Below are 24,301 nucleotides of genomic sequence, written 5' to 3'. Positions count from 1 at the left end.
AAGTGCTGTTTTGGGTGAAACTTGCAGCAAGTCCCCTGGCAGAGTGTGTGGGAGGGGAAGCTTAGCATCCATGAAATAGTGACTCCAGCTCAGTGGGTGTGGGAAGCCCTTTTTTGCTTAAGCCTGTTGGTGTATGAGAGGTTGCTCCATCTTGACTGGTTGGTTGGCTGGTGAGTTTGTTTTGTAGCTAAAATTTAAACAAAGTCACTTTGAAATAAGCACTCCAGCCTTTGAGCAAGCATGGCACATGGCAGAAATGTCATTAAATATGTAATTTACTTAGAATGCCTTATGTGCTTTCCTGTTATTAGTTCTTCACACAGGGAAAAAAACAGATCTCTTGAGTTACAGTACAGCTCCTTTATAATTAACTGCCTTGATGTTTCCTCTCTTGACTCCTAAGTACACTGTGATAAAAAATTAATGCCTGTGCTGCAGCAGGATTGCAAGAATAAGGTCAGATCTCACTTGTTCCATATAACACGTCGAGATGCCAACTTATCTCGTGTTATCAACAGCACAATAAATGCAATTTCTAATTTACATCACAAGATGGCAGCAAATTTTAAATTCACTTAATTTTCATTAACCTAGATTAACCTAACCTCTTGAAATTGTGGTTTCCTTACAAAATGACAGAAAACTTTGTTTAATGATCAGTTATGTGTGCTATTTACAGGGATGTTAATGTTTCAGAAGTACTCAAAGCATCTGCAGAACTACATTTCTGCCTTAAAATCAGTTAAAAGAGGCATTTAGTATAAACTTTAAAGATCAGTAGCTTACAGTGTAAGAGTTACCAAGTCCCATTAAAGATATTTTGAATAAAATCTATGGCTTTTATCTATAGTTTTTGATTTCTTGAAGAGAAAATATGACAAAGCATTTTTTTGAAATTCAGGCCAAGGCTCTCAAGACTTGATCATGTGGATTCTTTCCTCTAGAAGGATTTCTGATTTTTTTTTTTTTTAAAGTATGTTCAGTCAAAAGCTTTCAAAGTTATGAAATGTCAGGGTTGGCTTGGCTCAGCTCCTTTTGGCAGATCTTTTCTCCTGTGCTGGCCAATCCCAGAAGTTAAAATTTTAATCTGCTTGACCTGATTTGTCCTAGGTATTAATTATCATTGCTTGTGTATCTTACAGGATATGCATCTATGGCCTTTAAAATGCTCTATTTTCTGATTTTTTTGCAGTTTCACAACCACAGGCTGTACATAGCCAGCTGGAGAAGCCATCCAGTACTGCAATTCTCTGCAATACCTGTGGAAAACCATGCAAAGGAGAAGTTTTGAGAGTTCAGAACAAATACTTCCATATTAAATGCTTTGTTTGCAAAGGTAAGTGTGACTGCTGCTTCCATGAGTAGAGCATTAGCAATGGTGTGTGACTTAATGATCCTGCAAACTTCACAAGCATGTTTTACAGTCCAATACTTGCCTGAAAGGATTTACTGTGAATCTTTACTCCTTACTGTAAGTTTATAAACATCTAAGTCCCAAAACTGGAGTTTGTTTTCAATGGATATAAAGCTGCTTATATCCATATTGGAGTTTACTATAGAGTTGGGATGGAAGAAGAGCAGTTTGGGAGGAGTGCAGGGCTAAGAGAGAATTAACATTTGCAAAGAAACTCAGAGGTTCTCTGTGTTCCAGCTCTGTAATTTATGCCCTGGCTGAGCCATGGCCACATCTGCTCAGGCTCTCTTGTGTTGGACTGTGGTCTTTAAATTCCAGTGTGACCCTCTGTGCTTTTCTACTCTTTGGGAATGACTTGGTTTGCTCCAGGTTGGTGCCTGGTGGTCTAATATTGTCACATGAATAGCAAAAGGATGGTCAAAAGAAAAGGGAATTATTTGATGCAGCACCCATTCTGTAGATACTTGCTTATTTGAAAACCTGTCTGGAAGCTGCAAATATCTAATTTGCTTTAAATGTACAAGCACATAAATGGTAACTGATGTTTATTGAACATTATTAATAAACTGATGTTTATTAACCAGTGTTTCAAATGACATTTATTAATCCTTGTAGCTCAGTCTAGAAACATGAGCATGTCTCTAGTTCCAGATGTGTTGCTGTAACTATTTCTACTCCTCTTTAGAGGAAATACTGGAAAGAGAACTGTCACTATCTGTTAGCTATACTGATATTTTTTGAAATCCCACAGGATTAAGTACATACTATCAATAACTGAGGCAATCTTTAATGAGTTAGGCAGACAGGACTTAATGTTCAGCTCAATAATTGTGTCCTTTTCAAAATTGCACAGCAAGCAAAATAAGCATACTGCACTTTCTTACACAGCAAAAAATAATTTGGTCATCTATTCAGAAGATATTAGTATTTTGAGCAGAGCACAGCCCATACATGCATCTTTTAAGTTCTTTTAAAGCCAACCGTTCCTACAGCAAATTTCACTATTAAATCAGTTTGTCAGACCTAACTCAGGAAAAGAGCAGCTGATCTTTTATTCAGGAGTCTTGTCTCTTTCAGGAAGCCTTAGTAGCATTCTGGTATTTGCTTCATGTTATTATCTTGATGAAATCCAAGCCCCCTTTATTTTTAACAGATTTGCTCTGAGAAAAGACAAATCCTACAGAGGTAGTAAGACAGAATGATACATCCAGTTTTTGGTTTATAGGCCACCTCCATTTCAGTGATGCCAGATCACCATCAAGTGCAGCACGTGGTCACTGAACAGATTCATTATCCCAAATTTAGGCAATGCAGAGGGATTTTTCTCACCCCCATGAAGAGGAGGATGATGAATGCACTGTAGAAGCTGCATTGCCCCATCTGAAGAGATAAAGAGGAGTTTGTTGTGGCAGATCCTGAATAAAATGAGGGTAAAATCACAGTGTTAACTAGGTAGCAGGGAAGCATCTGTCAGGCACTGTCAGTCTCTCAGCTGGCACAGGAGTGTCACAGAGGTGCTGCTTGGTGTCAGGGCCCTTGGACTCCTCCTTACTAAACATTTTGCTAAGTGCTGGGTTTGCACACAGGGATGGTTTGAGGGTTTTCTCTCATTATTTAAATGCCATAATTTCTTTTATCATCTCTCAAGGGTTTCAATCAATTTTCTGGCATTCTTCTGGTATCTGTTTTTGCTTTGTTTCTGGATTTTATTTGTTACTTAAGTAGCATAAATTGCTTTATAATATGGATTTGCCATGTTGTTACATGAGAAGAGCTTTGGAACAGAACAGAGCACTGAATATGCATTTCATTAGCTATATAAAAGGAGAAAAATCAGGTTAGGCAAATGTGATTTAGATTTTTAAATTAATGGATGAAGGAATACAGGTAGTGTGTTAGAATTTAGCAAAAAATGATATTCAGTTCTGATCAGTCAGTCAATTTGCTTTCAGCCTTGGAGGAGAGTTTTGTGCCATGACCCTGCTGTGCATGGGCAGAGTGATGATTCTGGGAGTGTATTTATCTTCCTGTTCATTCCTCCCTGTGGTGCATTTATTTTGATGCTACTCAGCAATGCAGTTTGTCCTGCATTGTCCTGCTCATCCCCCAAAGATAGCACGTGGAAAGGGGCTGTGTGTGCTGTGTCAGTGCAGTGCAGGATGGCCAGGACAGATAATCCCATGTGTGGGCTGGCTGCATTGCCCTGCTGAGATGCCTGGTTCACTGCCTGTGTTAAATCATCTTGTAGCCTGCATCAGAAAGCATTTAATATTCATAGAGCTGCAGGAAATTTTGGTCCCTCTCTCACAATGCATGGCTGTACAGTGATGGAAAATGCAAACTGACAAAGAGCCCATGGATAAGAATGAGAAATGACCATGGTGTGGTGTCTAGAGGTATTTGAGGTCTGTTTGAATGACCTCATCAGTGACAGATGATATTACACTGGAAGAAGTCACACCTTTTTGAATACATGTGAAATTTGAAACTATTTCTTCAGTAGTTTTGGATAAATTATGAGGGTCAAATACATTGAATTGTCTTTTTTTTTTTTTTTTTTTTTTTTTGGTCAGGTAGAAAGGTAGTTTTGTGTATTGCCATACTGCTGTCTGATTATTCAACTATATAGATGACTTTTGTATGAAAATTTAATTACATAATCAAGAAAGGTTAGTATAAAGTCACAAATTCCCATGCAATTCTTCTTTCATTCCCCAGATAATGATTCTAAACAAGTCAGAGTGAATAAGTCATTTATTATTCAACACTAAGAGACACAGCCAGATAAAAAATTTTACAGCAGTACTGAGAGCATCTGCTAGTTTTGCTCAGTATCAAAGTTTAATAGGACCTATGAAGGTAAATAAGCATTATAAATAAGGTTTATACTGATATATATTTGTACATGTTATTTCCTGTTTAGCTGCACATCTAATCTGCTAATAAAATGCCATCTAACCTCACTTCAAATTTTTACTTAATTTTAAATTTAAAATATATACCATTTTAATCAGGCTTTATAAAAGTACTGTTACAATGAATCAGATGTGTTTGATATAACAAGGCAAAGTTTCATTAGGCTTCAAGCGCTGATATTCCCATGTTTGCTAATTCTTTTTTTTATTTGTTACCACTGTAATAAAAGCACTAAGGAAAATTATGAAAGTGATACAATATTAATGACTTAGACTGCCAAAATAAAAAAAAAAAGTGTTGAATATAAGCTATTCTAAGGGTCTTTCAGGTCAGGACTGTATTTAATGGAGTGGATGGTATTAAACAAATATTAACTTAGAACTTGTTTACAACAGTGTGATTTAGTAGACCCAACAGAGACAGGTGAACATAGAATTGTAGATAGGAGGCATGTATGTGCTGTAATTATATTGTCTTGGGCAGCCTCTTAGATCTTTGATAAGGATAGAAATTACCCAGTTTTACTGGTATTTGGCAAGTATTTAATTTTCTGTCTTTTGATAGTATCCTGACATTTCAAAAGTGGCAGTGACCAATTTCAATGAGAGAATCCATACCATCTAAAAAGTATTCTCTAAACACTCTAAGTACATATGTGAGAACTGTAACTCACATCTGTGTCCTTTCCTGGTTTGTCTTGAAAGGAAACAAACTTCCAGTCTGAGCCATGGAGGTGAAAAGGAGACCCATGTGCTTCATTTACCCCTAATCAAAATTCTGCAGATTGCTGTCTTGCTGTGGGTGCAGCACATGCAGTCTTCCCTGCTGGCACAGCTAGCAGTTGCAAATATATTTTCCCCCCCATTAATTTTCATGTTTTTTAAAATTAATCTGCTAGAATTTATCACATCTTCATCTTAGAATGGGATGTGTGCCTTTGGGGATCAGAATTTCTGTGACCCTGCAGTGTCCTGGGAATTGGGAAGAAGCCCAGCTCTGGATATATCACTTCTATACCATTTTTTCAATAGAACATGCAGCAGAACCCAGAGCTGTATCATTTATCAGGAAATCCTGTTAATGGGAGGGGCTAAGACAAAATATTTTTTAAAGTGGAATAACTTGGCAATCGGATTTATTTCTTTTATTAGATCAAATGTATCTGCTAGGATATAAATATGTTCAAAGCTACACTGAGCAATCTGAGGGACTCACATTTGGACATAGCTACAGGGTTTCACCTTTCAGAATGGGAGTCATTTACGGGAAGCTCATTTGCAAATTTCCGAGTCCCAGATTTTTTGCCAGGCAGTAGCAATTTCTGGTATTTGTGGTGTCATGGGCACTGGGGATTAGTGCAGGGACTCTGATTCATCAGGAACTCTCAGCAATGTGTCCCACACTTCCTGAGTCCTTCAGGAGTTTGCAATCCCAGATCAGTATAACAGGAAAAACTGCTTCCAATGTAATGCTCACCAAGGCTGCAGAGAGTAGTAGGTTTAGGGCTGCCTTATCAGCTTGCCTCAGTTAACTTGTAATTTTTATTTCATTGAAATGATGATGATAATAATAATCACTTTTACCAGTGCAAAAGTAATTTAATGTAGCAGCCAAATGGTTCTATGTTGGAGTTTTAAAACCTGAACTGTAAAATTTTTAAACACTAATTTTTTAAGAAAAACCTCAATATTTAAAGCATGAACAAATTTTGGTCAGTTAATTTGCTTGCACTATTACAAAGTAATGGATAATGTTCCTTTTTTATAATCATGTTCGTGTTGCAACCTTTCCTTGCATTCATTGAGAATTTTCTGCAGCCCCTCATGTCCTGGCCATATACCCATCACATCAGCACTCTAGCAACGTGGCATGTATTTCAACAGAGTCTGATGAATCCTTTTTTAAGAGTATCTTTTGCAAATTTCATAAATATATAATATTAGTAAAGCATGGTGAAATGGACAGGGAGGAATCATGGTTATGAGTACTGGTAAAGGAATATCTTAATTATTAGCTAATTAACCACCAAAGGAAGCCAAACTTATGTTGCTTCTGTTTTCCAATTTTTTTACTCCTTATTTGCATTCTTCTGGTCCATAGAATGAGAAGGTATAGTAGAAAGCTAAGTGCTCATTAGAGGATAGGATTTTCAAATTTGTGTAAGATTTGCAGGCAGTAATACTATTCATATAAAGAAGTTTTGAATGTACATAATTTCAGCTCACATTAGATAAGGTCACAGTGTTGTTATTATTAACAAAAGTCTGTAAATGTTTTTAATTACTCAAGTTCTCTTTTTGGATAAGTTTTCCCTGTGCCAAAAAAGCCAGTGCAGTGATGCCTTTGTGCAGGGGACTTCCAGACTATGTGATGCTCTTTCCCTTGAGTACACAGCAGGGATACAGCAGCACTCTGTAGGAGCTACTGGGCATTTCAGTGCACTCAGGTGATGTGATGCCTGCACTGAGACCCAGAGAGAGTTGTTGCATAAAATTCATCACTGCCACAGTGGTGTTATTCCACCTCCCACTTTCTGCAACTCATTAACACAAGACCATCTGCCATATCTGTGAATAGAGCAGGGACTTAATTTGCAAACCTGGAACTGGCACCCAAAGCACTGTAAAAAAAAAATCTGAAAATATTTGGTGGTGTTGCTTTGCATGTTGGGGTTTTTTTGGGTTGTGGGTTTTATTTTATTTTATTGTTTTTAAAAACCTGTTTTAATTAGTCTGGCAAATGACAGCAGTATTTTATCATAAACACTTAAGATGCCATTAGGTTGCAAATGGGTTAAAGCACATTACTCTGTTCCTTAAATTTCCTTAGCATACTTGTAAATTTTAAATAACCAGACTGAGTCCTTAAAGCAAGGAATTAATATAAATGAGACATGTTTTCATGGAGATTATTTTGAAACAGCCCCATACTTAATGCTGTGAGGACCTTGCTCACCTCTAAGACTATGGGAGAGCTTTGATAGGGCAGTAATCACTGTCTCTAAGCTATTGGGTAACTATGGTCTCCAGAAGGAAAATGGAAATATACTTTCCAATGAAAAATTACTTCATGTGAAGTTTCCATTTATTATAGGAATCAAGATACATAGTGTGCAGGAAAGTTCCCAAGGTCTCCTTCATTTTAATGGGTACATTCTGATGTTTTGTCAATCTCTTAAGAGCATTCTGAATCTCAAAGGGCTTTCCTGCACTGAAGTGTTTACTTCACAAATTTATTTATGGGCATCATGGCCAGTGTAGCCTGGGAGCTTGTGTAGGTGCACTGTATTCTGTATCCTTTATAGCTTTATCAGTGCTACATATGCATGTCAGGTGTTGCAGGATATGAGATATCCCCACAGTTCTCTGTATCTTTTCTGCTCCCAAAAGTTGCTGGTTTTCTTCCATCAGCCCTGTCTGCCTTCCTGCATTTCCTGGTTGGAAGCTGGAGAAGAGGCCAGCAGGGCTGTCCAAGACTTTTCTGGGGCTGCCTGCTGCTTTTGTTTGCCCTGGATAATAACAAAATGAGGTGTCACTCAAGTCCTTGAGATTATAGATGGTGTTTTTGATATTATTGCTAATACACTGCCAATGACTGACAGGCTTGAGTATTCCTGATTTCACAGATGTTTTTGGAAAGGCAGTTGATATGATCACTCGTGCATAGGTGGTGATTGGATTGTGTGGTTTATATACCCCACTGCAAGGTTCCTTCTGTCTCACTGCTGCTCACCTATCAACTGAAGGTTCAGGTGTGAATTAACTAAGAGATGATATTCCCATGCCAATACTTGTATGGCCAACAAACTTGGAGCTGGGAAAGAATTTCCTAAAAGCTTTGTGAAAAGTTATCTGGGCTTATCAGACCACAGTCACAGCCATCTGCTGGAAATGAGCTTGGACTGCTTCAGATTAATTGCAGTTCAGTTTGAACTTAAGTCAAAGCTGTAGCAGTGGAAGTTTGCCAGGTGGTTGTGGTTCCTGCTCACAGGCATAGTGGCCAGGAGAAATGTTCCACATATAATTATGAGCTTTTGGAGAGTGGGATCCCAGACTTCATCAATGGTGCATGAAGACATACAATTTAGCAGAGTACTACGTGTCATTCTTGGGATCTTAGTCAGCCAGCAGCATCCATCTTATGGATGGAGAAAAATACCAGAAATGGACATAAAACCACAGTGCTGAGCAAGAAAAACTTTATTTAACTTACATCAGGAAGGAAATGGGAGGGGAAAGTACAGACTTGTTACATGCAGTTGTGTGTAAGCAAACCACTTGATTGTCTGGCACGTTGGCAGCAGAGCAGCACTGTTGGGATGGCAAGAGCTGCAGTGCATGCTGCTGCAGCCTGCTGTAATCTGCAGCAGCACAGCAAGTGTAGCATCCCCCAGGCAGCTCAGGACACAGCTGGCTTTTAGGCCCCAGCATGCAGCCAAAAAATTTATCTACCTTCAGAAGGCTCATTTGCCAGCACAGAAAATAGATGCATTTTATATTTGTACCCTGTAAATGGAATACTGATGGCATACAGTAGTGGAATAGCAACATGCTGAAAGTGCATTGAATAATTGATTTACTGCTACTTATTTTTTAAAAATCATAGAATAATGGAAGGGACACTTAAAGGTCATCTAGTCCAAACCCCCCTGGAATGAGCAGTGACATTTTCAAGTAAATCAGGTTGTTCAGGGGCCTGTCCAATCTGACCTAAAGTTTTTCCAGAGATGGACCATCTACCACCTCTCTGGACAGCCTGTTCCAGTGTCTTGCCAGCCTCACTGTAAAAATTATTCCATGTATCCTTTCTAAATTTCAACTCTCTTAGTTTAAAACCATTACCATTACACACTGCATAAATTTCAGTGCTTCACATGCTGTTACAGCATCATACTAGGGGAAAAAGTAGTAGTAGAGAAACCCATTTCATCTATATATGAATTATTTTTGTGTCAGATAACTGCAAACCATCTTGAAAAGTGGAATTATCCATCTGTAAGTATGTATCTGTGTATCTCAGCACCCTGAGATACCCACCCCTAAAAATGATGTGGATATTGTCCCTCTCAAGTACTAGCTTGCTACTAAATACCATAAGAAGAAGAGCCAAACACTTACTTATTCACTACTTACAAATTCATCCTGAAGCTTATAACTGCTCAGAAAAAGCCTGTGAGATAGAGAACATATACAGTGTATAATCCATGTTGTCCATGACACATGCAATAAAATTGGAGCTATTTTGAATTATAGGAAAGATCAGAACCCATAGTTTTTCAGTTCTTGACCATGCACTAATACAATTCTAGCATGATTATTGTTTTCTGACTCAGCAGTCAGGGCAATCTCCAGGGACAATGATGGGAACAGAAATCCCACACAGGGATGAGCCCACAGAGGGTTCAAAGAGGGCCTTGAGCCCAGATCTCCTGAGCTACAGTTAACAAAGACTATAAAAAAGAGAGAGTGATTGGATGTCATTTTGAATGAATGATCTGGATCATCTGCTTTCTTGGGGTTTCTGAGCTGTATGTGTCACTTTGGGCACCTCTGTTGGACTCTTTTCTTGTAGCTCAGGTGCAAGATGACTGATTGTGACACTGCAAACAGCCTTGGGTGAGAGTTGACACACTTTGTTTAGAAACCACAGTGCCTGTGGACTCTCAGGTACCTAAGTGTAAATCTCAGTCTTGAATTTTAGAAGCGTGGATACTTCTTCTATTTTGGGGTTGAGGCACTGAGCAACTCTGCAATGTTTTGTACATGCAACCCAAATTTAATAAGCAACATTCCCACTCCTTTTCTGTGGGCTGTATGTGAGTAGTGACACTGCTGTGGTTCAGCAGTTTGACTGTAAACACCATTTGCTGATGGGAACACATTCCTACATGAGCATCCCCAGGAGCAGAAGTATGTAGTAACAAGTGTGGTGCTGTGATCTGCAGTAGAGTAGTGAACACAGCAGCAAAGTCACCACTTTGAAGTCCAGTTCTTTTTTAAATCAAGTTTTCAAAGATCCTGATCAGTGTGGATGGTGGTCATGCTCTACATATCTGCTATTTCTGTATGACTTCTCCAGGCCATTATCCAGGCTATTTATCTATTTTGCCAGGAGCAGATGAATCTGGAGATGCCTCCTGATGTTCATCAGGTAAACATGAGAGCTGATTTAGGCTGATTTAACTTGTGAAAACTTGCAGGAGTTGCCATGACCATCAGCCCCTTTAGGGCTGATGATATTTTCCCAGGAGGAATATCAAACACTTGTAACCTGTCAGAGATGTTTCTTTGTGACACTGGTGCTTTACATTTATATCCTTTGTATGTTTCTTCTAACCTGTTAAATACGTTGGATGTTGTATATGGTAACCCCGAATTCAACTCCTACAGATTTTAACTTTGTACTCACAGCTGCTGCACTGAGGTTGACATTTTTACATTAAGTAAGTCCAGGTTATTTATTAGTGTCCAAAACACATGACTGGTGTAATTTACTGTAAGAGTAGTGTCTTTCAGATGCACATCTGTTCTGTGAGCATAAGCCCATGCACTGAAGTGCTTAAATGCTCCACAGGAACCAGTCAGACCACAGGTGGAAAATCAGCCTAATCTTAGAGCATTTGTTTCTTGCCTTCTGAGTCTGCCTTTTCTCTTTCTGCAGCTTGTGGATGTGACCTGGCTCAAGGAGGATTTTTTGTGAGGCAGGGAGACTACATCTGTACTTTGGACTACCAGAGACTCTATGGCACACGATGCTTCAGTTGTGATGAATTCATTGAGGGAGAAGTGGTCTCAGCACTGGGCAAAACCTATCACCCAGACTGTTTTGTGTGTGCTGTCTGCAGGTAGGTTTTCTACTTGAAGAATCTGTTTAAATTGCAGCTCTGTGAAATTATTTATGCTGCAAATACCATGTGTGATGAAGATGTGGTAAAGTTTTTAAAAATTAAGTTCCTGATACAATAATATATATAAAAAATAAAATCAGAGATATTCCCTGACTTTTTGTGTAACTAAATAGTTGCATTAAATGCTATTTTACTGTTTCTCATTGTTCAGTAGAGAGACCCCAATCTGCTTCTGTTGCTTTTCTTGGAAGGACACACAAATTCATATTGTCTTCATCAGAGCCAGCTAATGCCCTGCTGACTAGCAGGATTCAATTAGTGTCTCCCAGGGGGGTTGTAACACTGATTTGTGGTGCAGAGCAGCAGAAGAATCCTGTCATGTGTTTATATGCTTTAAATCAGCTTCAATTACCCCTGTCATTGGAAGCCAGACATAACCTGTGTTTTTTATGGGGAAGAGTGTCCTATTTAAACATCATCAGTATTTATTTTATTCAGTGATGTCCTCAGTAAAAATAAGGTTGGTAGACTATAAGGACATGTTTAAAACAAAAGAAGGAATGTTTTTTGTTCATTAAAAAAACAGTAATAATAAATGGGGGAGAAGGTGTTAAGCTCTCTACCTTAATATTTTCCTTGGTGGGAAGAGTCAGGAGAACCATTTGTGTCCTCATTTCTTACAGATAGGCAGAAACCTTAAATACTGGGCCAAAGCATACTGTCAGTAGTTGGTGGATGATGCCAACTGTATTTGGCATTACCTTTTACAGCCAGACTTCAGTGTGGGTGCTGTGTTAGAAATCTAACCTCCAGAATGGTGTGAATTTGAGAGGTGGTGACTGCCTGCTGGTGGGGCTGATCCTGCTCTCATGGAAAGAAACCAAGCCAGGCTCTTACATCTTACTGGCAGCAGAAGGCATTTTGCACTCATGACACATTTCTCCAGAATGCTGCAGAATGGTTAAATTCTTTTAAATGAGCACTTCTTCCACCCCTATTTCTGTAGCTGCTGAAGTAACACTTCTAAGCTGTTTCTACATTGCATAGTAAACCAGTGTCAGTAGCAACTCATTTTTCCCCCTTATTTTCAGAGAAGATAAGGTTTGAATAGAAACAAGTGGGAAGTGTGTGGTAGCATCAGTGAAAAGCCTAGCTAGCAGGAGCAGTGGGGAAAAGTCAGCACTCCAAGCCCAGTTTGGATTTACTGTCATTACTGCTGTTGGGTGCCACATAGCCCTGTGTCACAGGGAGCTGTGTTACCTGTGCCCTCTCTACTGCCTTTGTAACCTGCTGCCCTCCTCTGTGAAACAGCTGGAGTGTCAGAATTCCAGCTCATCCCTGGGCATCACTTGGGAGTCAGATGCTGACACAAGCTAAAGTCTGAAAAAAAATCAGTATTCTGAGAAAATGTGGTAAAATTACAATATATTGTGCCATCCTATTTTATTGTTTCTCTATGTCTTGTGTTAACCAAGTGACTCTTAAAAAAATCAGGTTTCAATTGTGTTTGCTCTGCTGGAATAAAGATAGAGGGCTTAATCCCTTCTTCTTCCACTGCTGTTCATAGTCTAGTGAAACCTTTTTTCTGCTGTTGTGTTTTGTGATGATAATGGCTACAACTAGGAATGAGTGAAAGAATAACAATAGATTGAAAACTTGTGGATTAAATGCTTACTCTTCTTACAGCTTCAGTAATTGGAAGTAGCTCTGTTCTCCAGAGAGCTACCAAAGACATTTCCTTCAGAAACTTCATGTGTTTGTAAAAGTGGAATAGAAAGAGGGAGAAAATTGAGGCTGACTGTAGTAATAGAAGCTTAGTTTTATTAAAATTGTGCACATACTTCTTACATGGCTCTCATAGTCAGGACAGTTTGGCTCTTATTTAGGATGGGAAAGGGCAAGACATTGAGTTTTTCAGAAAGAAATGAGTTGTCATACCTGTGGTAATACTCTGGAAGTGGAATTTTCAGGAGATGTCTTAGTGTTTGGATTAGTCACATAGATTTAGTAAGCATTTATAAGATGTATGGTCTGTCTAATGTGGTACCTAGAGTATGATTTCTGTTACTTGTGGGCTGTGTGTTCACTGAATATCAAAAAACTGGAATTTGATTTTGTGGTATTATTGAAATTAGTAAAGTTGGAGGGGTTGGTGTTAATGTGCCCAGTTGGAGGAGTGTATGATATAGTTACCCCTTTAGTTTCAGTATTCTTATACTTAAAAGTTTGAAAGAAACTGTGACATGTAAATGGTAAAGAGAGGACAACTTGACCCTTAGGTGGAGGATAGATTTGCACATTCATCCTAGATTAATAAGGAAACAGGTTTGTGTTTGCTTTGCAGAATTTTTATATTTAAGTTCTTCTGAGCTCAGGAAGTTTTCTTTTGAAACAGCATCTTGACAGAAATGGAATATGTGCCATGTAGATGTGAATAGTATGTGGAGGGGAAAGAGGCAGATACATATTCCTCAAGGGGCTGCCTGCCAAACCCAGCTATAAAACCTTTTTCAACCCATTTGTATTTTTACTGTCTTCAAGAAGGTAATTCACTTTGGCCAGGCAGTTGAATATAAAAGATCAGAAAGCTGAAATCCTTTTTTTTTGCTCAACAGAAGATTGTGTAGTCCTACATATATAACACTACTGCTTCTGGAAAGAACTGAGAGTCATCTTGCACTGAACACTGCTAGGTATTGCAGAAACCTAGGGTGTTGAGCCCAAGATTCTGAAATCGGCCTGAGTGCTCTTGGCATTTTGATTCTAAACCAAATATGTTTATCACTATGTGGTCCTTCTTGGCCAAAGGGGTGGTGGTGTGCTGCTCCTCAGGTTAGGTCTGCTGCTCTTCAGAGGGAGGGTTTGGGGCACAAGTCCTGTGAGGAGCAGCTGAGAGTACTGGGGTTGTTTATCTGAAGAAAAGGAGGCTCAGGGGCACTTACCTACTGCTCTCTAAACTGCCTGAAAAGAGGGGTAGTGAGCTGGGGTTGGTTTCTTCTCCCAGATATCCAGTGATAAGACAAGGGGAAATATCTTTATCTTTATGCTGTGCTGAAAGAGGTTCAGATTGGATATTAGGAAAATCTTTGCTGAGAAGGGAGTTAAGCATTGGAACAGGGTGCCCAGGGAAGTGATAAGGTCACCATCTCTGGCAGTGTTCATGAAATCAGTAGACATGGCACTATGTGACATGAGCATGGTGGTGTTTGGTCAAAGATTGGACTTGATGATCTTGGAGGCCTTTTACAAATTAGTGATTCTAGGATTCTTTTGTTCTATATGGAGCATCCCCATAGCCCTAGAATAATGTAGGATGGAAGGGAATCTGTGGTGCTCCTGTGGTCCAGCCCCTGGCTCAAAGTAAGTCCAGTTTGTAGACAGATGATGGCATTCCTTCAACATATCTCCAGGGAGATCCAGCAGACTCTCTGAACAGTGTGTTCCAGCATTCAGCAAGCTCGTGGTAATTTTTTTTCCTTATATTGAGTTGACATTTCCCATGTTCCAGCTTATGCCTGCTTCCTCTAGTCCTTTCACTCTTTCCCTCTGAGAAGAGCATGGCTCCCATTTTGTGTAAATGCCATCAGGTGGTTTTAGACAGCAGTGTGATCTCCCCTGAGCAGGTGCATGTCCTGCAGCCCCTGCTGCCCGTGTGTGCCGTGCTGCAGCTCTGACCTGGCCACCTTCCCTCATCTCCCTCCAGTAAATCCTGTCCTGAGGAGCCCAGGGAGGTGCCTGCTGCAGTCTCAGAGGATGAGCAGCAGGGAAGATCACATCCCTGGCTCTGCTGGCTGCACTGGTGCCTCCCAGGGTGTGGCTGCTCAGTTCTGCTGGCCCATGTCCCACATAGTGTCCACTGGCACCTCCACACCTTCTTAAGCTTTCCAGCTGGTTAACCCCTGTGGGGCACTGCTGCATGGGCTGTTCCTCAGTGCTTGCAGGATTTAGCACTTTCCCTTGCTGGAATTTGTGTAGATAGCACTCAATGTCCACTTGTATCATCATTTTAATCCACAAGGATTCATCCCTATGGAGCACCTTGAGGGATGTGATTGTACCAGGCTCAAGTTAGAGCACAATTTGATCCTCCTGGTCCTTAGGCTGCAGTCTGACATTACACCTGACCTGGTGTAACAGCAGCCAGCTGCTGAAATGAATAGCTTTGCTCTCTCCCCAACCTGACTACAGGTTTCTGTTAAATTTCATATATCAAATTTTGTTGACTGTCAGCCACAGAGTAGGATCAGCAATTTAAAGAATAGATGGCCATCCATCTGCTCTGGAAAAAAAAAAAAAAAAAAAGAATGTTTTCTTTTGTCCCTCCCAGAAAGCTTGAATGACTTGCCCACAGCTCCATAGATTGAGGTGTAGTGCAGAGGGAGACAAGACCAGGACCTGACCTTTTGGTATCAGCACATGGTTACCCTGGAATAGGCTGATGGTGATTTGATGTTTTACAATATAGATTGGTCACCTCCAGATTTTTTTTTGGGTTTGCAAATATTGTAGGCAGGTGGATAAAACAAAATTTCTTGGGAGATGAATCATAGATGTATTAAAATTCTGCAAGTCATTTGAGAGAGCTGCTTTAAAAATGCTTCTAATTCTCATTTTAAAAATAGATTATCCAACTGTGAAAATCTCACTGAATATTTATTAAAGGATAAGTAGCTAATTAAAACCCTGTCCTGGTTTTTGCAATACCTAGCAGTGTTCAGTGGGTGACTGGTGGTGAGATATCATTGTATTTGAAGGCAGATATGCTGCTCTTAGCCTAAAGTTCTATATATAGTTCTGCTCACAACTTGGAGAGCTCAGAAACTGACACCTTGTTAATTGACTGCTACCACCTTCTGTTGTGCCTTCACTCATACTGGCACTGAAATGCTTGAGCAGAGCTGCTTGTGAGAGGGAGAGGTCAGCTGGTGCAGCAACACTGACAAATGTCTTGGGTATGAATTCCCAGTGAACAAGACAGCAAAACAAACCTTGAGACTTATTTATGGGTTTAGAAGACCTGTAAAGGAAGGACACACATGTCTGTACCTTGGGGGGGACAGCTCCAAGGAATATCTCTCTGGGGTTTTTTTAGAGCAAGATGTCTTGCATATTTGGAGAAGAATAAAGAATTGTTGCCCTCTCCCATTGGAATGGAAAGACATGATGATCAGCTACTGAACTCTTAGAAAATAAACAAAGTACAGGGTTTTTATGGGCTACTCCCTATGTGCCCTCCCATCTAAGGAGGCTCTGTGATTGCTGTGGTGCCTGTGAGCTTTGGCATGTTGGGAGTTGTCATCTGCCTGGTTCTGTCTTTGTGCCATAAGAGGTCTGTAATCCTGGTCTTCTCTTCTGGTTCTGACAGATTTCCTTTTAGATGGTCTGATTGCTTAGACAGTGATGAGATGAGCCAATTGGAAGTGGGTGGTCCCTGCTTCTCCTTTTGCTGCTGATTGGTGCATCTGTTCTGGGCTCAGGTGGAAGTTCAGCTGGACCTTTATTAGGTACAAATACCTAATAAATGCCTAATATAAATACCTAATATAAATAATATATTCCTAATATAAATACCTTCCTGAGTCAGGTAGATATATTTACCTTACCCCTCCCCACTGCTCCTCATATACTACATACAAGGCTGTTCAGTAGTCACAGTCATTCCTTGGAGCAGTGAATTGTGCACAGCTCCAGCATGTCACCATGCCCAGGATTATTAATGGTGCAAAGGCTGCAGTTTCACTGAGACATCTCATGAGAGCCCAGCTGGGTCATGAGTTGAGCCCAGCCTTGTTTCCTGTAGAGACTGTGGCCAAACACAGCTGAAGGTACTGTCCTGCCCAGGGCATGAACTGTGCATAGGAGTGAAAGATGCCAGGGTGGTTGTGTGGCACTGAGGGTGGTTCTGTGATGCATCAGTGGAGCAGGGTGCTGGTTTTGTGGAGCTTTATTTTGGAGCAGATTACCAGTGGTTATAATATGTCTGTGTGTCTCTAAATCAGGATGAGATGTCTTCCTGAAAACATGCAGGACATCAATTACAAGTTCTTGTCTCAGTTCTGGAATGGTTGAAATCCCTTGGCTTGTGACTTTCCAGGTCAATTAGTGGTGCTAAGTTCTAGGCTTGCTTTTGTAATATTTTGCTAAAATGAAAACATTATTAAATGATTTCTTTCACATTTGCAGTAGAAAGCCAGGATAGCGTTTAAATAGTATCACTCCACTTTCGAGACATTTTTGGTAGTTAGTCACTATATAGAAGTGTATCACATTTACTGATTTTCATTTAAATATATGTATTATGTATATGTAAATATATGTATTATGTATATATGTATATGTATATAAATATATGTATATGTATATTATTCATTTGAATAAACTTTGGGTTGGTCCAGATGACCTTCAGAGATTCTTTCCAACCTCAACTCTTCTGTGAGTTCATAAAACTATTTTAATTTTCTACGTATTTGAAGTGTCTCTGACTTCAAAAAGTATCAAAATCTGTTGCAGATGACAGTTATGACCTAAAAAGATAGCATTGGGAGTTTTTTGAATATAACACAGGAGTTTGCTGCTGCTGCATTGCTGCTAGACAGGACAGGTTTGCTCACTGGAGTGCAGCTCCATCACAGCCTGTCTGCCACACTAGAGACAGTTGTCTTCTGGTTAGGTTATTGAGTAAATTTCATGGTACAATATCCTCTTTGAAACAGATGGAAATTTATATTTCCATCTGGATCTATACTAATATGGTGTTGGACCTCATTGTACCAGAGTCATGCACTGATCATTTAGTTGGATCAGAGAGTAAAGCAGTATTAAAAGCTATTTTCATAAATTATTTTTCTGTATCATAACTTTAGGTAAGTGATAAGGTAGGAACATTTTGGGCTATAAAAACCTGGGAAAGTAAAAAAAAAAAAAAAAAGTGAATTCATTATCAGATATCAAAAAAGATAATATTGACACCCCGTGTATCCTCATGATTTTTTAAATTATCACCAATGGTCTGGAATGGATGGCAGTGTTGAACATTTACTATGCTGGTTCAGAAACAAAGGACAGCATTGCTTTTGTTCTTTTTCCAAGTAATAAAAAATTCTTTTAAATGTAATTCAAGTGTAGAATAAACTTATTTTAATCAATTTAGGGAGAAAAATGATGTTTAAGTTTAGCACAAAGTATCTGTGTAGCTTTTGTAGTGGAGACAACCTTGCAATTGGTATGAATTTGATAGCATTTGTGGGAGAATGCCATGCAGAGTTTTAATGACATGTTGATGCAATAGTGTGATCAGATGGACTGCACCATGAGGCAGAGGGTGTGTGTTGTGTTTGGGCCCCATTAAGCCATATTTTGATAGCTTGGATAGGGATTTAGTTGGACATGAGCTTTGGGTGGAGTGAAATGTGCTCTAAATCCCCACCATCCTTGCTGCATATCAAGTGATTTGTCCATCTGGCTCCCTTAGAGAAAAAGGCTCAGTGGTTTCTGTGCCCAGACAAGGAAGGCACAGCAGAGAGCTTTTGTTTTAAGAACATTGATAAGAGGGAAAGATTTAATCAAGTGTAAGGAGAGATGTTGTTGGGTAGGGAAAGCAAGTAATGTAGACACTGTGGGTTTTATAACTGGGATAGGTTTTTCCCTTTGAGAATTCACTAACATTTGCTTTCTGAGCACAAAGATTAAGAGAGACTTTGATGTGGTAAAAAGTTGTGAGGACAAGTGCTGGTTTTTAATGTATAGAAGTCATCACTCTCATGCGGCTATTTAACAACATAAAAGCAGCTGCATTTGCCTCTACTTAACTCCCTGTAATGCCAATTTTATTTTCCTTCTGTAACTGATCCTGTTAGTGATGAACTCTGGCTGATACTACATTTCTTAGATACACAACAATTTGGACTCGGGTGCTCACTGTGTTTTTGTATCTTTAGATATTATTTTTTTCCCTGAGAAGCTGTAACCATTTGCATTTGAAGTTGCCTGTTTGATGCATCCCTTTGATACTTAAGCCTGTGAGTGACTGGAAAACTGAATGAGAACTGGGCAGGCAGAGGACAAGAAGCCAGAGTATAATCAGTTCCTTTATGGAAAGATATTTAATTCTGATAAAGGCATGAGACTGTAACCAGTTTGCTTTTGTTTCTGTTGCAGGTTGCCTTTCCCCGCGGGTGACCGGGTAACTTTCAATGGGAAGGAATGCATCTGCCAGAAATGTTCCCTGCCCCCGTCCAGCAGCACCGGCTCCTTCCCTGTGCAGAACCTGCGGAGTAAGTACAGAGTTCTGCTCTTCCCAGTCCTTGCTTCTTAGTCTGCACAGGTTTAAAAAACAGAATTTTACACTGGTATTTACACCTGGAACTCTGCTGCATAAGAGGTGTCGTAAAATAGCCACGTGAAAAAGTTATAAGGTGGTTTTTCAAGAAAGTCTGATATTAAATAAAAACAAAGATGGTGCCATTGTAGGATTAACAATACATTGAACCTCTCAAAAATTTGATTAAAATGAACTAAATCAAATTATTTGGAGAAAAACATAATATAGATGTTAATATTTTTTAGGCTTTAGTCCAAGTCCAGCCGAAATAAAATCCAGTGTGAGATTTAATGATTTGTAAGTGTTCCAGTATTGCTTCAGAAAATACCAGTGGCAGGATTGCATGGCTGAATACTACACAGGAAGGGGTTAATTGTGTGAAATGTCACAGGGGGACATTCACCTTTTCCTCAGGCTGTTGTACACTATCAGAAGATACAAACACTCTGGGAAAGAAATGTGGTCTTTTTCCACCAACCTTTTTGCAGTAGATCGTAGAGAGGTGGTGTTGCTCTGTGCTCTGTTCCTCTGCACTTTTGCTCATGAAGTGCTGCCATGCTTTAGGAGTCCACCACTGCTGTAATTAAACAGCAGCAGCAATTCCATGAAACAGCAAAGACAGAAAAACATTTAATATTACATCAAGCTGGATTCAGCATAGCTGGGGAAGGGCCCCATGGGTTGCACATCTTCCTGCATGAGGAATCTAACCCAGAGAAATCTCTCATTTTTTATTCTGTTTTCTTTTTCCCCACATTTCTTCACAGAAGTTTTCACCATCTCGTTTCTACACTTCACCAGCAAAGGCTGCTGTGTGATGCTCTGTGAGATGCTCCACTGCTTCCTCTTGCTAATGCCATTCTCTCTTGGGGGCAGCTTGGTCCCCTCTGTTAGGTGCTTTCTGTTGTCACTTATTCCAGAGATGGATCCTCCTTGGCCATCTTTGCTGTCTCCTTGTCATATGTGAAAAGTGCCTTTGGCTATAATGGACATTATTTGCCTGGTTGGGTACTGACAGAACAAATTCATTTGATTATCTGTGATACAGAATCCTTTAATGTATTTACATTTCCTTTCTCTGTGCCCACGCAGACTGTGGAGAGTTTTTCTTGTCACTGCACTTCCCCAGCTCTCTCGTGTCACTGCACTGAGCCTTCCCAGAGCAGAGGTACCTGCAAACCTCAGCAAACCACTTGTCTCAGAGGGAAACAGCACTGGGAGCACATCTTTGAGGCAAAGCCTGACCTTGGAAAATTAAAGTTTATTATCTTTTCCCCGAATTACATAGAGCAGTGAATGGTGTATCTCCTGAAAACAGCTGTCTTGGAAAAAACCTTAATGCTTTAAGCAAATGACTCTTGTTAGTGTGCACAAAAACATATGCTTCAGGCAAGCTCTTTCAAGGAAAGAGTGTACATTGACCCATTGGGCTTGTTCCTGTCTCAGAAGTGTCTGATGTGTACCATGTGTGCTGTTGCTGTTTATCTCAGCAGTGCTCTCAGAACATCTCTTGGGGGCTCACTGAGCTCCCAACATCACTGCCCCCCCTCTGACATGTGCTTCTATTTTCATCCTCCCCTTTTGCTTCTCACCTCCTTCGTGCATTCCATTTGGAAGAAATGAAGAATTTAAAATACTTGCTTTCTGCCTGAGTCCTTGAATTTCTTATTATATAAGTACCCACCTCTTTTTTTGTTTGGTTTTATAAAACAGTAGCTCTGAAAACCTCTTGTGACTGTTGATTTTGAGAGAGCACTCAAGAAAAAATGTCAACATGTAGCAGCAAATTGATGTGTTCTGCAGAGTTATTGCTTGAAATTAGTTGAGTCACCAAAGGATGCTCCATCCAAGATAGGAAGACAAGGACACTGCATTAGTAGGCACTGTTGGCATAGCAACCACAATATTTGTTTGTAATTATCTGGCACTTTACAGAGAAAACAGCAGTTGGGAATAAAAAAAAAAGCAGCTCAAAAATGGTGCATTTCTGCCCACCCAGGCTTAAACCAGATGAAAGGTGAATGACATCTGAGCACATGATGTTGCATTCAGTTTGTGAAATAAACCCTCAAGCAATGAGATTAAATTAGATTTCCAGATGAATCCCCAGTACAGGGGAGATCACAAACAAATTTCTGACTGCAGTTAAACAACAGATACTGGAGAATACTGCAGGGACTGAAACCAGGCACACACCCAAATGTTCTTTTTTATTAGCAAAACTCAAATGTTCTGATCTGTAGAGCACAAGCTTTTGTGCTAGGCTTGTTTCCACGTATTGGTGCTGGAGAGGGTAACATTAAAGAGACACATTATTGCTCCCTCAATACATTCCAGATCACTAAAGGAAAATAAAAACTGTGCTTTATCATTGTGTGCTCAGATGTGAAACATTTATAATTTCACTTACACTGTCTCATTAGGGTCATGTAACCAACTAAATACAGTCTTAAATCAGAAAGTTTTTAAGAGGACTGTTTAAATGTTTTAATGAGTTCCTAGGTTGAGAGTTCTTTCTTAATAGCTAGGTAAATCTTTCTAATGTTTTTGCATAGCTTTCTCTTCTATGTAAGACATTGTTATGTTTTTTTTTCTCTCTTCACCTTTCTGAATGGTTAAATGTCTTTCAGGTATTGTCTTTTCTCTAGAAAATTGTTGGTATACCTGAAGAATTCCTAAAAATGCTATATATTTTTCCACATGAGATGGAAGATGTTTTATGAAGGATTAGAAGGATTACTGAGATATTGGTATTAGAATCAATTTATCAGTGGCATTTATCCCTTTTTTTCCACATATTCTGACTATTTAAACATTTAGTAGGAAAATCATACATAGGCAGGAAATCTGTAGAGTGAAGAGTGGATGAGAGATGGAGCTTGTAGGGTATTAGAGGGTTCACTCAGGATTTAGAGAACCAGATCCAAATCCCATGTCAATGTAACATCTCTAAAGAGAGCACTCACTGGTGGACTGTTCACATGGAAACTGAGTGTAGGTTTGGCATTTACTAGCCTAGTCAAAATCTTCCATTGTTTAAAAAAAGGCAACCAAACCCCCAGTCCTGTTCTCAGTTACTCCTTCTGGGGATTATAGTTAGTTCACCTACAGCCTGTTCAACCATCACAGACTCACCTCTGTAACCCACTTATTGCATGTTTTACCTGCATTTTTTGTTAGCACCACTTGGAGCTTTACATAAGTGAATTTTTATAGAGAATAAATACATAGTCTGCCATCACTTTCACATATTGAAATGTCACTAATGTCTCTTAAGTATTGGAGTGTTCTTACTGGTTACAGGAAATTTCGTGTCAGAATTTCAGCTTGAGTTTTTTCATGGTTGCAAAAAGAATTTTGAAATAAGTAGAGCTTGCAGATCCAAAGGCAAAGGCCAATGTGAAGAATCAGTTATTTATTTTACTCTTTGTTTTTTTATTTCTTTTATTGGGCTGACTTGTGATGCTTGAAAAATTAATCAGCAAAACTTGGGTTTTTTTAAACACAGTATAAATTAATTAAAATAAAGCCTAAGTCACTAGAAAACTGAAGTCATCAGCTTTTTTTCTTTGAATGATGCATGTCTTGCAGCAATGTCAGAGGTTCCTAAGGGCAGCAGCCCTTGCCATCCACCAGTGAGCAGTGAGTGAGCTATGGAGCCCTTGAGAGCTGATACTGGGACACTGATGGAGCTTGTTCTGCCATAACCAACTGCTGCATGACCACCTGAAGAATAGGATTCACTCATTTGGGTTTTTCTCTTGCAGATTGTGGGGGCTGTGGTTCAGAAATAAAAAATGGTCAGTCCTTGGTTGCCTTGGACAAGCACTGGCATTTGGGCTGTTTTAAGTGCAATACATGTGGCAAGCTACTGAATGCAGAGTATATCAGCAAGTAAGTAGAACAGTATTTTCACCTCTTTTCAGCATTCTTTTAATGCAAAATAATTAATTTATCATTGCATACCCTTTTATGTTTATATATATATGTTCTGAGGTATATAAGATATTAGAGATTATTGTCTAAATTATTATCTGGATTGTATTTAAAAATGGTATGGAGAAAAGTAGAAGTCACGTTTTTCCATTTACCTGGACTGGGAATTGACAAAGTAGCAGCAGGTGGAATGTGTTTCCAAGACCCAAAGGTATGCTCTTTTTACCTGTGGTTTTGCTCTCTGTGATGCTGTAAAGTCAACAAGCAGGTACTGTCTTTTCTGTATATGTTACATAAGAAGAAATGTCAGCCAGAAATCCATTAAAGATGTAAATACCATTCTTTTGTGCTGCTCCAGACCCTCATGCTGTCAGGTTGGGACTGAAAGTGATGCCAGCACTAAGGAGCAGCACAAAGTATGCACACAGACCACATCCCATGTCATCACCTTCATCAGGCCAGTGACATGCAGGTCTTTCACTGGCCAAAGCACCTGGGATTAATTTCTGCTTCAGAGAAGTGTGTTATGTTGAAATTTTCTTAAGCAGCAAAGTAATTCCATCACCAGTGCCCAGAGATGATGACATTTCAGATCCTGAACTGACTTTCAACAATTCTTTGGATTTCCATTAACACAAATACAACATTTAATTTCACATGCTGGAAAAAAATGTTTATTAACAGAGTGTTCTTAAATAAGGTTTTGCATTGTCTCAATGTCGTGCTAGTGTGCTGTATTTCAGTACAGTGCTTTTTTTTGCTTTTTATTTAATATGACCCCTCCCATAAAATGTAAAGATTAATTATTACAAAATCTTCTTTATAAAAAAGCTAAATGCCAAACAAAATAACTGAAGAAAAGAAACAT

The 24,301-nt window shown here is 39.4% G+C and overlaps 1 protein-coding gene across 7 annotated transcripts in view; it reads left to right on the top strand.

Moving 5' to 3' along the window:
- Positions 1–24,301, top strand: part of ABLIM2 (actin binding LIM protein family member 2) — a 122,979-nt gene that overhangs the window by 33,551 nt on the left and 65,127 nt on the right. For 6 of the 7 annotated variants that reach the window (XM_056489115.1, XM_056489114.1, XM_056489109.1 and 3 more), the window contains exons 2-5: positions 1,193–1,336; positions 10,991–11,174; positions 19,335–19,450; positions 23,265–23,391. In XM_056489115.1, the coding sequence (XP_056345090.1) occupies positions 1,193–1,336; positions 10,991–11,174; positions 19,335–19,450; positions 23,265–23,391 (571 nt within the window). Of the gene's footprint in view, positions 1–1,192; positions 1,337–10,990; positions 11,175–19,334; positions 19,451–23,264; positions 23,392–24,301 lie in introns of those variants that run through there. The other variant, XM_056489111.1, reaches the window with a different exon arrangement.

This window comes from Oenanthe melanoleuca, chromosome 4, assembly GCF_029582105.1.
Source record: "Oenanthe melanoleuca isolate GR-GAL-2019-014 chromosome 4, OMel1.0, whole genome shotgun sequence".
NCBI classification, from domain to species: domain Eukaryota; kingdom Metazoa; phylum Chordata; class Aves; order Passeriformes; family Muscicapidae; genus Oenanthe; species Oenanthe melanoleuca.
The sequence above is the reverse complement of the archived record's forward strand: the minus strand, read 5'-3'. Positions and strand labels throughout refer to the sequence as shown.